We start from the raw sequence: 14,597 nt of genomic DNA, 5'->3' as shown, positions 1-14,597 counted from the left end.
CACCAGGATGGAGTTCAAGGTTTCCCTTCTCACACATCAATGCATCCATGGACATACCCCCCCCTTACCTCAAAGAACTTATCAAACCACAGAACACAACCCGCTTCCTTCGCTCCACTCACTCAAACCTCCTCCACATTCCCAGAACCAGACTCAGGACCATGGGAGATGGGGCATTTTGTGCTGCTGCCCCACGTCTGTGGAATGCCCCCCTGACACCTTGATGGCACCTCAATCCACTGAGAAAAACATTTCTTTTTAGCAAAGCTTTTGGTCCCCTTTAGATGTTTTTTTTATCCTCTCTTCTAAGAATAGCTTTATTTTCTTTTTTTTTTTATTCTCTTTTTTTTTTTTTACCTGTAGCACTTGAGATCTATTGATGAAAAGTGCATTATAAATAAAATGTATTATTATTATTAGAGAGGTCAGGGTTTCATGCTCCAGAGTGATCCAGGTCAGCATAAAAGCATGCATGGACTCTTCTATATAAAGAAAGCTCTCTGTCGGAGGTGCGGCTGATACCTGAGAGGCAGCAGGAAGCCGTAGCGGATCAGCAGGCCGAGCCCCCAGAGGACGGTCAACCTCAGGCTGATGTAGTGGAAGTTGGTGTTGCTGCGAGTCAGCAGATTCCAGGACTCCAACTCCTCAGGAGAGAACCGCTTGGTCACCTCGTCGTCCATGATGCTCTCCACTCCTCGCCGGGCAAAGTAGAAGATGTCGGACATCTCAAACTCGGGGGCCGAGTCCAGGTCTCTGTTGCTGCCGCTGCGCCTGATCTCCTTGATCTCCTCCTCCAACGAGGTGGGCTCCCTGGCGATGATCGCTGCAACAGGCCACGGAGAAAAGAGGTCAGCGAAACTTGTCTTTAAGGCTACGTCTACACAAACAAGCTGTCACTTTTAAGCGGCATTTCCAATCTCCGTCAATCTCCGTTAACACAAGCGTTTAAGCTCCAGTAGCAGAATTTTTTTTTTTTTGTTTAACTTTACAAACATGTTACATATTGATTGAACAATTGAACAAAAAAATCCATTTCTTCCAGTAGCAGACTTTATCTCCGTCTATGATTACACGTCTGACAACATGTATCACATGACAGTTCACACACACACTGGGCATGTGCGTGCCGGTGTAAACAGGAAGTAGATTGTCTCCCGTTGCGCGACGGTTGGAAATCATGGATGTAAAAGTAAAAAAAATACAAAAAAGAGTTTGGAGAAAGAACGACAACAGAGAAAAGTAAGAGCAGGGTTTTATTATCTTGGAGCGAGGACGAGGTGGAACTGTTACTGAAAGGTCTGGAAGCTTCCTGACCGATAAGACTGACGGACGCGCGTCCTCGTTTCCAAATGTCTCCGTTTGTGTCCGTCCACACTACAAAGCAACCACAGAGTTTTCTAACCAAAACGGGGGCAGCAGTGTTTCCAAATGTCTCCGTTTTAGGGGCTCGGAGACGCTGCACTAGTGTGGACTAGGTGTAAATGTTGCAAAAGATTTTGGTTTTTAAACCAAAATGTAGTAGTGTAGACGTAGCTTGGATAAACTGCACCTACTGAAGATGCACAATGAGAGTACAGCTTACCATTTGAGTAGGGTTTGTACAGGTGGTGATTATTTTCTTTCGCTCCCCTCTCTATCCTGAGTGTGGCCCACTGCAAAGACAGAACAAAAGGTGGGTCAAAATACAAGTGTCACAAAATACACATTGAATGCTCACATTGAACTGTGTTTATTGGGAGTTTAAAATGCTGCCGCTGTGCAACAAGATTCTGTAGATGTTGTTAAACCTGACTTTCTAAATTTGAATATTTAAGACACGGAGAGTTCTTCATTACGATAAGAGTCACAGTTGCTTCCTGTTCAAGTTTTGGTTCTCTCTCTATTCTGAGTGTGGTTGTTACTGCAACAAATGTTCAAGATAAGGTGAGAAAGCATTACATTACATGTCATTTAGCTGACACTTCTATCCAAAGCAACTTCCAATTAAGTTCTTTCAACTTTGAAAGTGCAAACTCCAGACAACAAGTAATGCAACTACATTAGCTTCAAATAAGAAAAACTACAAAGAGCCATCTAAAACTGCAGCTTTATATATATATATATATATATATATATATATATATATTCTGTAGCCTTCAGGGGAAGAAGCGTAGACCGTCGGCCGTCCTGATATCGGTAGAGAGCTTTTAGCACCCAAGACATCAAACAGTCTGGATTTCGTTGAGTGATTAGTTGTTCCTCGCTGTGGGGGGGCAGCGAGCAGGTTGGCTGATGTGGAGTGGGTGGGATGGGGTTTGGGGTTTGACCATGTCCTGGATGTATGCTAGGGCTGATCCGTTCGTGGCCCTGTATGCAAGTACTAGTGTATTGAAGTGGATGCGGGCAGCACTTGGCAGCCAAATTTGAAACAAGCTTTGAATTTTTTATCAAAACTGTAAAAGTTAACCTGACCCTGGGCGAATATTGTGCACGTCTTATCTGTTAACCACGGCCTTGTCCTGAGACACGTCACAATGCCCACTTCTCCTTCTTCAATATGTAGACAAATACACAAAAAGGCAGGAAAAGAGAGCAGTGTTCAAGATGTAAGACGAGCAGGAAAGATCAGGAACTGACTGACTGGAAAGTGATGATGTTTTCACTTGGTCAACAGTCTCAGATTTCAGTTTCTATCAACAACACATTCTATTCTACAACACACGATGACTCCGAGGTCTCTCTGTACCAATTAATAATACAGTAAGAAATAGTTTACAGCACACATGTCCAACCAGAGACCCGTGGGCCAAATCCAGCTCCTTGCAGATTTTGATACAGCCACATATCAGTTTAGATTCACAAATTCTTTTGGGCCACGTTTCTGTCTCTTTTTCAACATTTCTTCAAGTTTTTTTTCAAGTTGTTGTCACTTTTTTCAAAGTTTTTGCCACTTTTTCCCCAACTTGTTTTTGTCGCTTTTTCTGGCATTTGTTGCTTTTCTGACCTTTTTTCATTCATGGCTAAGTAACTTTTTTGCAGACTTTTAAGAGCCAAATTGCGATAAGAGAGAAGACTTTTTATAAACATGCAATAATAGTCAAAGATACAACTTTTTTGATGACATAAAAGCATGTCCATAAACTCTACACGTCTGGCCCTTCATGTGATTCTTATTTTCCAGCGTGGCCCCGAGTGAAGTTGAGTTTGACACACCTGGTTTAGAGCATATACATATAATAAAAGCATTAATTAGAGTGCCTTTATATATTATCTATATTAAGGATCCAGTGCCTAGTTGTTGAGCGTGTAGAGTGTAATGTCACACAGACACAGAGACACATTCTTGGCATATCGAGCTTTCCTTTTGCTTGATTTTACAGCTACGTTTAAATCGTGTCCTGACAAGCTGTAACTGTTTCAACGTAACACGCAGCTGCAGTTGACAGCGGTACTTTGGGAGGCGGGTAGGACAACAGAGCTGCTTCTTTCTTCTAGTAAAACAACAGGAACCAAAAGCAAAAAGAGTCCTTCGTGCTTTGCCTATGCTCCAGAGATGCCTGTGAAAGAATACGATATTATGGCCTATGAAACATCATAAGTGTGGGATAAGTAAGTAGACATGCAACAACAGTTATTGTCATATTCGATTAATCTGACGAGTATTTTCTCAATAAACCGATTAGTTCCCAAAGCGCAAGACGACGTCCTCAAATGTCTTTTGTCCCACTGTCACAGAGAGAAGAAACTAGAACATATTCACATTTAACATAATGTAATAATATTTTTTTCATGAAAAAAGTACTCAAACAGATTAATCAACTTTAAAAATAGTTAAATAATTTAATAGTTACTTGACTCATCAGTTAACCTTTGCAGCTATAGATTACAGCACAAAATGCCTACTTGTCACACGTATTCTCTTTGAGCAACTAATTGCATAAACAACACCCCTCAGTCTGTACTGCATTGGTCCTTTAACTTTTGCTCTAAACTCTCCCGGTTGCTACGGTAATAATGAGCTGAGAGCGTCTCTCACGGCTCCCACCGGGCCGGTTATTTCTGGCACAAGGTTTCCTCTCAGAGGTTCACGGCTGGAAAGTGATGACAGCTCAACGAGGGAAGACTCGCCAGCGATAGCAGAAGGAGAAACTAGATATCCACGTCTGGAGTCAGACGGTGAATCCTGACATCTTGAGCTAGCCTCACTGCACATTGAAGCGGATTCATTATAGTAAATCCAACGGTCCACCTCCAGGATTGCTCCTTTGGGGCAAGAAATTCTGCCAAATGTCCTTCTTTCCGGCTCAATGTCCGTTCCCTTCCTCTGTGTCGGCGCTTTAACCTCCGGTGGATTCATGAGGACTATGGTTACCTGGTCCTCAGGTCTCTGCAGGGTCAATCCAGACAGCTAGCTAGACTATCTGTCCAATCTGAGGACTATGGTTACCTGGTCCTCAGGTCTCTGCAGGGTCAATCCAGACAGCTAGCTAGACTATCTGGCCCATCTGAGGACTATGGTTACCTGGTCCTCAGGTCTCTGCAGGGTCAATCCAGACAGCTAGCTAGACTATCTGTCCAATCTGAGGACTATGGTTACCTGGTCCTCAGGTCTCTGTAGGGTAAATCCAGACCTCTAGCTAGACTATTTGTCCAATTGGAGTTTTCTGTTGCACGACTAAAACTACTTCTGAACGTATACACGTTCCACCAAAACAACTTCCTTCACGAGGCTGTTTTCCAGCGGCATCGTGGCTCCGTCTGGCGCTTAGCACCGCCCAAGTCGCCTGTGATTCCTGCCTGTGGACATCAGACTTTATAACTCCTGCCTCTAAGTGTCTGACACACACACACACACACACACACACACACACACTTAGAGAGGTGGAAACTGGACAATATTACCTGTATTATCTGTTTTGTGCAATAACACTGGCCTGAAATGTGTGCAATACTCAACTACTACTACTATTATTATTATTACTTTTCACCATTGCAATTCCTTAATTTTGTAAAATATGTAAATACTGTATAATAACATTACTTTAACTATGTAAATATCGTACATATCCACACTCCTTATAGTTCTGTATTTATATTTCAACTTGATATTTCTACTATTTGTGCAACTGCAACACAGAGTTTCCCTTCAGGGATCAATAAAGTATTTCTGATTCTGATTGGTTTAAAGAAATGCCGATAAACCAGAATGTGTTTTTCTCCCTTTAGAGAAGGCTGTGTGGACTAGCCAGACCCTCCTCAGCAGCGCTGTAGAGGAAGGTCCAGCAACGCGAGACTATAACTGCCAATGCTGGCAATTCGTTAGCGACTCATGTCTCAAAAAGTCAAAACTGAATCAGCAAGCAACACTGCAGGCTGTCGGGCCGCGTCCCAGACGAGGTGTCTGCACTCTGCTTTCTTCACTAACCTAACCAGGGAAGACTGGCCCCGTGGCGGTGATGGTTATCAATTAATGGATTAGTTGTTTGGTTTATAAAATGTCAAAAGATTGTGAAAAATGTAGATCAGTGTTTCCCAAAAAGCCCAAGATGACGTCCGCAAATGTCCACAGGTCAAATATATTCAGAGGAGAGAAGAACCTAGAACATCAGCGTCCTCGGATGCCGAGAAAGGCCCCTTAAAAAAAATGTATTATTATATTATATTCACATTTAACCAGCTGACAACAGAGAATTTTTTAATCTTTGCAGCTGTAGTTGTACAGGTTTATGCTTTTCCAGAAGCAAACATGACTGTTGTACATGTTGACTGTAGGGGCGGACAAAACACACAGCTAGAACAAATACAGGATGCTCTTAAAGAACGTGTACGGACTTTGGTTGTTGACAAACAGGTTGTGAGGACAGAGCGTCATAACTGCAAGAATAGAAACACAGACACACTGAACTGTGACGTTGTGTGTGTGTTAAGTGTTTCTGCTCCTTCCCCAGCTAGAACATGGTCATTAGTGATTAACACATTAGGGTGGCAGCTAAATGACATTGAGATCATTTTTTAAGAGGGTTCATTGCAAAGCCAGACTGAAGATGTTGGCATCAAATGAAAGTTGATGATCTGAGGAATCCATTTCACGCTAATTAACGCTCTAAACTTAGGCGAAGTTTGGGCAAGGGAAAAGCTGCCATGGCTCTAGGTCTCCCTCTAGCAATAACACCCTTTGCACTAAAGAAAGCAAAAGTAGAATTTTTTCCTGTCTTTACTTAACTGCTTTAGATCTTAACATCTACATTACTATATTTAATAATGCAGCAGGTTAGAGAGTTACATCATTAGTTCCCTGAGAATCTCTTATATACCCAAGCTAAATTGGTGACATATCCCTGATTGAATCGGTGGCGATCCCCAGCCCTACACCGATATATAACATCACCTCAAACTGCAGTTAACGTCCTACTATTTCTTCATCTAACTATAAATCAAGGACTCGTGCTTTATCCGGTAAGGTAGAAAGACGCTATATAAATGCAGTACGTTTACCATCAGGAGAGTGGTTCTCAACAGTGGTGGAATGTAACTAAGTACATTTACTTTAGGTGTAAATGTTGAGGAACTTGTACTTTGAGTCCTTTCTTTTCATGCCACTTTCTACTTCTCCTCCGCTACATTTCAGAGAGAAATAGTGTACTTTTTACTCCCCTACATGTATCTCACAGCTTAAGTTACTAGTTACTTTACAACTCGACAACGCTGCGGGTAACAAGACTGAGAAGACTAAGACACGAGCTTTATAAATGCTTTTTGTCCAACTTGTTTGTGAGAATTTACACAATAAAGCTGTGGGGAAAAATACTGGGAACCGAGCGCTCCCTACAAACGAGCACTGAAGTAGTTTCTTCAAATAAACAGACAAGATAAGGCAGCAAACTCTTACCTCAAAGAGCTTCAGTAAGGTTTTCATGTAAAGACGCCGGATGCCAAAGGACACACCAAAGATGGCAGGCACGATGATGAAGACCAGCAGCAGCGTGAACCACACGGTGACGGAGATGCCGAGCAGGATGCACACTAAGTTGTCAAAAGGGTTGAAGAAGAGCTCCATCGTGGAAGTCAGGAGGGCGAGGAAATCTGTCAAAAAGGGTTGAATTTAAGAGGGCAGAGCAGAGGGGCACAGCAGTCCGCCTCCTGGCCTCAAGTGGCCCTGATCTTCTGTCAGAAAAAGGCCTTCATCAAGAAAACTTAGGGGACGGCACTCCTCCTCACACCGAGCAGAGAACCCATAGATAAAGTACAAGTGGTTTTATTGGCCAGGTCCTCTCGGGCAACATCAATGAATTGCATGTTTACCCTCAATTGGTTTCAGAAAATCAGATGAAAAACAATTAACTCCAGGTTTTTGTAAAGTCTTTTAAAGTGGTTGGGGTGACATAAAGACCTCGGCTGCAGTTGTCCTTTGCTTATTTGAGCGAAAGCCTCCCGCTGGTGACAGAGATGTAAACAATGAAACAGGCAGGCACAGCAGGTGGTTCTTTTCTCTGGTGAAGATCCAGCAGATCAGTGTCAATGAGGTCCTGAAAGAGACAAACAGACGCTCAGAAAGATCCATGTCACAGTTGTATCTATTAACCAAAGCACATATAATTAATAATGCAAAACAGAAAACACTTCCCTGTATTTCCTCTGAAATTTAATAACTTTTAATACTGTCGGTCCTGGAATAATCTGTAGCTTTAACAGCCAAGTAGGTGTAAACACTTAACCCTGGTGTTGTCTTGACCCTCTTGTGTCCCTCGGGTGAAATTGACCCGGGACTTATTTGGGGTTTTAAAAACAATTCTGAAATTAAATTTTACTTCATAATCTCTTAATGTCAATTTCAAACAGCTGAAGATAACATCTATGTTTAGGGAATGCATCAGTCTCTACTAGCACACTATTAAACATGGAAGTGGGGTTTGTTGTTTGTCATAAGGTTATAATTCATGTTAAAAATCCACCATGGAAACAACATGAGTGTCATATCCAGAATAATGTTCTGAATTGAGTCAGGAATACATGTTTATCACAGGAAATAAGGAAAGGACGCTGATTTCAGGTAGAAAATGTAAAGAAAACATAAGAAAATGTAACTTGGACCATTTTTCTTCTTGTAAAAAGTTGAAATGGGTCAATTTGACCCAAATACCATACAAGGGTTAAGAGAGTTATATCTGTCCTTTTGTTAAAGGAGAATACCGGTCAATTTCAACACGTAGTTCTGTTTTTCTAAAGTTGTAGCGCCGGCAGTAGCGAGACAAATGAAACCAGTCAATGCTGTCGACACTGAGTCTTCCTCCTGCTAGCGTTAGCACCCAACAGGCGTAAACAGGGCACGTTTTAAAAGTTTTTTAGCCTCTAAACATGCTCAAAATGTCATTAAAAGTGCCCCCCCCCCATGTGCAGTGATTCCTTAAAGTGAACACAGTGAATCTGACAGAGATGTGACAGAAATGCGTAAAAGTTGTGACAATTGACTAGCGTGGACTTCACCCAAAAACAGGAAATAAACAGAGGTGTGTGTACAGCTGAATTAACACAACATTTCTGCCTTTCTGTCACATCTCCTGCAGTCAGATTCACTGTGTTCACTTGGAATAAATAAATGCACATGGCTAGGCACCGGTAATGACATTTTGAACATATTTAGAGGCTAAAAACAAGTTTAAAACTTGCCCTGTTTGAGCCTGTTGGGTGCTAACGCTAGCAGGAGGAAGACTCAGTATAGACGGCATTGACTTGTTTCATTTGTCATTTGCTACTGACAGCACGATACAAAAAAATAAAAAACAGAGCTACATGTTGAAATTGAACAGGATACTTCTTTAAGTGCAAACACAGAAATAGACACATGGCTTTACAACAAAGCTGAACAAGGTAAACATAAACATTTGACTACTATGACGTTGTGGGATGAGCAGCACAGCTGCGCCCCATGAAAAGTTTGCCAAATCATCTCTGCCAATGCCAAACAGGCTTATTCACCATTGACTCGTTTGGTGGATTTTGAAGAAACGAGACATATTGGCAATTTAACAATTTCTTCATTTCACAAACAGGCGTCTCAGCGGCGAGTGGAAGAACCGTGAACAGCCACAACAACTTGGCACCTCCTCCTCAGGCTGGTCACCACCACCTGGGGGGTACCAGAAGCTCAAAACAAGTGTCAATAGCAACAGAAAAATAACCCGTTTGGCATTGGCAGAGAAGATTTGGCATATTTCTCATGGGCGCAACTCACATGCTCAGCGCTGCTGCTCATCACAAAAATGCATGTTCCCGAAAAATGGAAAATTAAAACAGGTTTTCCAAAAGGTGTAAGCCAAAAAGCATTGTTATCATGGTAGAAATTATCGACTGAACACAAATGTCCTTACTTTTTGTGCTAAATTTATATATATATACACTGTGTGTATGTATGTGTGCACACACACACACACACACACACACACACACACACACACACACACACACACACACACACACACGAGAGAGAGATGCTACGAGTCGATCCAAGAAAAATAATTGCCACCAACCTTTTATAATCGATTAATCGTTTAAGTAACTTTTCATGCAAGAATGGCAGAAAATGCCATTATTAGCCTCTCAAATAGTAAGTTTTTTACTTCTTTTTTTATGACATATTATACTGAACATCTTTGGGATTTGAACTGACAAAACAAAACATTTAAAGACATCACCTTGGATTAGTTTTAATAACATTTTTCTGACATTTCATAGATTAAACCATTACAACTTCCTTAGCTATATATGAAGTAGTTTAATACGACAGTATATACAGTGTATATTGACAGAAATGTTCATGTTTAACACTGTAAAATGCGCAATTTCCTAAATATTTTGGTGTTAGCAAGTGGGTCATTTCTCAAGGATTGACCCGGTTACAAACGGACTAAGTTAGCTGTTAATTAACGGGCAAGTATCCCTTTTTTAGTGAAGGGGCAGATAACTTTAAAGCAAACGGGACTGTTATCAGTTAATAGCACAGCAGAGATAACGTTAGAGGCCCGCCGTCCCTTCTTCTTCTTCTTCTTTTTCTTTATTATTATTATTATTATTATACATCCATGCTCCGTCTTCACCTCCTCTAATGATGCTAACGAGGCTCCATCCCCAGCGACTGTTCCTGGGTTAACGTTAGCTAACGGCTAACAGTTAGCTAGGAATGGAATGGAACGTTAGCGCTCACAACGGCAATTAGCGTGCTAGCATGCTAGCATGCTAGCTAGCTAGCTAGTCATCCTGAGACTCAACAGTACTGTAACGTCAACGTGACCATTTAAACAATTTAATGTCTAAAGTGGGCTTATGGCCTCCCGAGCTCAGCTAGCTCAGCACCCCCCCCCCCCCCCCAGAGAGAGGACCGTCCATCCGGGTGTAAATGAAATGCTGAGCCAACCTTTATTAGTTAGAAGCTTGGTTTGGTTGTTAAATTAGCGGTTTCTTACTGCTAAACGTTACCAACGGTTAACATGAATGTATGTAAACGGACAAAGTATTTAACTAACCTCCAGTCACGTTACGTCCGGTACAGTAGGCTTGGACTGGTCAGTCAGTTGTCTTTGTCTTGCGGACTGTAGCCAAACTCCACCCGGTGAACAACACGGACAGCAGACAACGGGCGGCTCGCTGCTGGCTACGTAGCAATGTATTAAACCGACAGCACTCCTCTACTCGGCCAACGGCTCTCAGGCTCGGCCCTGACACCTGGTGGCCAGAACTAGGTACTGCACGTTAAGACATTTACCTTCTATGACCACTAGTGGCGCTGTGGGGCGGTGTTTTGCTCCACAGCACCACAACATATATATATATATATATATATATATATATATAATTATACATATATATACAGTAGAGGCCAAACGTTTGAACACATCTCATCTATGTGTTTCCTTTTCGCCTGTACTGTATATATGGATTTGTAGGTATGTATGTAATATATATATATATATATATATATATATATATATACACATATACATATATATATATACATATATATATATGATTTTGATGAGATTTTATCATATACGTACATATATGATAAAATCTCATCACAATCATATATATATATACATATATATATATATTTATACATACATATTTACATATATATACATATACATACATATATATACATATACATACATATATATATACATATATATACAGTAGAGGCCAAACGTTTGAAAACATCTCATTCTATGCGTTTCCTTTTCGCCTGTACTGTATATATGTATGTGTATATACAGTATATATATAAATATAAATATATATATATATATATATACACAGTATATATGTATGTATATTTTTTTTCATGAGAGCGATGCTACAGCAACTTTTTATAATTGATTATTAATTGATATCTTAATGTATATATGTGTGTATATATAATATATTCATGTATATATTTTATATTATTTCTTTGATTTTATAGGCTTTACTTGTGGAAGAAGTGCCGCGAACTGTCCATTAGCCCGAAACCTTGTAAAATAAGGAAGTTGCATGCATAGTGGAGTGTGCAGGACTTCAACAAGTATGTGTTTGACGCACCTGTCCCAAAAAAGAAGAGTGTAAAAGCACTTTCTTTTTTTTTTTTAATAAAGCAACTTTGCAACAGTCGTCTTTCCAACAGAAATTTGTCTCAATAACAGATTGACAAACAGTATGCACATGTGTAATCTGTAGATATAAAACACTTTAGACAAAAACAAAAAATTGATTTGTAAACCCACAAAACACTTTTTTAAATATTAAAACTGATGTGTAAAGCCACAAAGAAGTTCCACAAATCAAATAAAAAAAAATCTGCTAGTGATCATCTTCCTAACATTTACAGCTAATTCATGTTTTTTTTATTGCAGATGTGTTATATATATTTAAAATGAGTTAAATGAAAATGATGGTCACTAAAAGGTGAGAATTTATTTATTTGTTGTCTTCATGTTGTCCTCATGTTGTCTTAATGTTGTCCTCATGTTGCCCTCATGTGTGGCCTCGATGTTTTTGTTATCTCTCATGTTTGTCCTTAATTTTGCTGCATGTTGCCCTCATGTTGTCCTCATGTGTCTGTCCTTATATGTTGTCCTCATGTTGCCCTCATGTTGTCTTAATGTTGTCCTCATTGTTGCCCTCATGTTTGTCTTCATGTTGTCCTCATGTTGTCTTCATGTTTGTCCTATGTTGTCCTCATGTTGTCTTATGTTGTCTCATGTTGCCCTCATGTTGTCTTCATGTTGTCCTCATGTTGTCTTATGGTTTCCTCATATTGTCCTCATGTTGCCCTCATGTTTCCTCATGTTGTCTTAATGTTGTCCTCATGTTGTCTTCATGTTGTCCTCATGTTTCCCTCATGTTGTCTAATGTTGTCTTCATGTTCCTCATGTTTGCCCATGTTTGTCTTCATGTCGTCCTCATGTTGTCTTATTTGTCCTCATGTGCCCTCTGTTGTCTTCATGTTGTCCTCATGTTTGCCCTCATGTTGTCTCATGTCGTCCTCATGTTGTCTTAATGTTGTCCTCATGTTGCCCTCATGTGTCTTCATGTTGTCCTCATGTTGTCCCATGTTGCCCTCTGTTGTCCCCATGTGTCCTCATTGCCCTCTGTTGCCTCATTTTTCCCTCAGTTGCTTCATGTTGTCCTCATGTTGTCTTCATGTTTGTCCTTTATGTTGCCTTCATGTCGTCCTCATGTTGTCTTAATGTTGTCCTCATGTTGTCTTAAGTTGTCCTCAGTGTTGCCCTCATGTTGTCTTTCATGTTGCACTCATGTTGTCCCTCATTTGCCCATTTGTCCCATGTCTCCTCAGTTGTCCTATGTGTCCTCTGTGTCCCATGTTGTCCTCGTTGTCCCTCATGTTCCCTCAGTTGTCCTCATGTTGCCCTTCATGTTGTCCTCAATCAATGTTCTTTATAATTCCCCAAAATAACATTTATTTGTTTTTTAAATTTGGGTGAACCAATAATTAAAATAATTGGCGACCAACACGGTGTAACAAAACTTTTTTTTTATTCACACATTTACATCCATGTACAGTCTTGTCAAGTAATCTCAGATTTAGAGAAATGAAAACAGCACTGGAGTTTGGCACGGCATTCAACCTTTCAACCCTGAATTAATACGCCCATTTCCACAAGAAGAAACTAAAAACTTCATACGTTTCATATTCATAGATAGTGTATTTTAATATGTTGCTATAGCCACTCAATCAATGGTCATCGGACTTGTTTTGGATGTCAGGTTTCAGAGTGACAGTTCCTAGTAAAAGGAAACTTCCTGTAAACATCACAAGTTTTAAGCGCTATTCTCCAGAAGAGCCTCGAAGTCCGGGGAACAAACCATCTTGTGTTTGACGTTCCCCAACACGGTCAAGTCGCCCGTTCTCCCCTCCGAATTAATAGAGACCAGCTCCTAAAAAGCAGAAAAGCATGTAAAAAATGTTAATAATTATGCTATAAAATACTTCCATTCATCTTTATCTGCTTATCTGGTTTTGAGTCTCTGGGGGCAGCAGCTTCAGTAGGGGACCCCAAACTTCCTTTTCCCCGAGCCCCATCAACCAGCACCGACTGGGGGGGTCCCGAGGCGTTCCCAAGCCAGGTTTGAGATATAATCTCTCCACCTAGTCCTGGGTCTTCCCCGAGGCCTCCTCCCAGCTGGACGTCTCTCCACGTAGTCCTGGGTCTTCCCGGGCCTCTCCCAGCGGACCCCCTCCACGTAGTCCTGGTCTTCCCCAAGGCCTCCTCCCAGCAGGACGTCCCTCCACCTAGTCTAGGGTCTTCCCCAAGGCCTCCTCCCAGCTGGACGTTCTTGGACCTAGTCCAGGGTCTTCCCCAAGGCCTCCTCCCAGCTGGACGTCCCTCCACCTAGTCCTGGGTCTTCCCAGAGGCCTCCTCCCAGCTGGACGTGCCTGGACCACCTCCCTAGGGACCCCCCCAGGAGACATCCTCACCAGATGCCCGAACCACCTCAACTGGCTCCTTTCGACGCAAAGGAGCAGCGGCTCTACTCCGAGCTCCTCCCCTAATCTCTAAGGGAGATGGCCTCATGTTGTCTTCATGTTGTCTTCATGTTGTCCTCATGTTGTCCTCATGTTGTCCTCATGTTGTCTTCATGTTGTCCTCATGTTGTATTCATGTTCTCCTCATGTTGTCCTCATGTTGTCCCCATGTTGTCCTCATGTTGTCCTCATGTTGTCCTCATGTTGTCCTATATCAATGTTCTTTTTAATTCCCCAAAATAACATGATTGATTCCAACGCTCTTTGCCAAGTACAAATCTCTACTTTCATTAATTTTGGGTCTTATTCAATTTTATAGCATTTGAAAACAAATTAAAGTGTTGTTGAAATAGTATTGAGTAAAAGTTGACATGTTCCAGTCTGTGATTTTCACAGACTGGAACATCTAACTTAAACATCAGGTATAATTTCCTATAAATGAGGTTTATTGACCATGAATTCCAAAAATAACTGTAAAACTAAAGTTAATAAGTTAGTGTTACGTAAAACGTCAAAAAAGTGACAAACACTGAAAAAAAGCATCAAAAGTGTTGGAAAAAGGGACAAAAACTTCAGAAAAAGTTAAAAACATCAACAAAAG

General features: G+C 41.0%; 2 protein-coding genes across 3 annotated transcripts in view; both read right to left on the bottom strand.

Moving 5' to 3' along the window:
* Positions 1 to 10,704, bottom strand: part of gpat4 (glycerol-3-phosphate acyltransferase 4) — a 23,307-nt gene extending 12,603 nt beyond the window's left edge. For both annotated transcript variants that reach the window (XR_004332061.1, XM_032516223.1), the window contains exons 1-4: positions 10,500 to 10,704; positions 6,869 to 7,505; positions 1,583 to 1,652; positions 523 to 823 (exon numbers count right to left, since the gene is read on the bottom strand). Coding sequence is in view for 1 of the 2 variants with exons in the window: in XM_032516223.1 (XP_032372114.1) it covers positions 523 to 823; positions 1,583 to 1,652; positions 6,869 to 7,036 (539 nt within the window). In the remaining variant the exon portion in view is untranslated. The remainder of the gene's footprint in view (positions 1 to 522; positions 824 to 1,582; positions 1,653 to 6,868; positions 7,506 to 10,499) is intronic.
* A 2,284-nt stretch (positions 10,705 to 12,988) lies between these two features.
* Positions 12,989 to 14,597, bottom strand: part of polr3d (polymerase (RNA) III (DNA directed) polypeptide D) — a gene marked incomplete at its 5' end in the record, with an annotated part of 15,452 nt that continues 13,843 nt past the window's right edge. Inside the window, 1 exon segment of the mRNA XM_032516781.1 lies at positions 12,989 to 13,407. Coding sequence (XP_032372672.1) covers positions 13,291 to 13,407 — 117 coding nt within the window. The 3' untranslated portion in view covers positions 12,989 to 13,290.

The sequence above is a fragment of the Etheostoma spectabile genome, chromosome 5, assembly GCF_008692095.1.
Source record: "Etheostoma spectabile isolate EspeVRDwgs_2016 chromosome 5, UIUC_Espe_1.0, whole genome shotgun sequence".
NCBI lineage: Eukaryota > Metazoa > Chordata > Actinopteri > Perciformes > Percidae > Etheostoma > Etheostoma spectabile.
The sequence above is the reverse complement of the archived record's forward strand: the minus strand, read 5'-3'. Positions and strand labels throughout refer to the sequence as shown.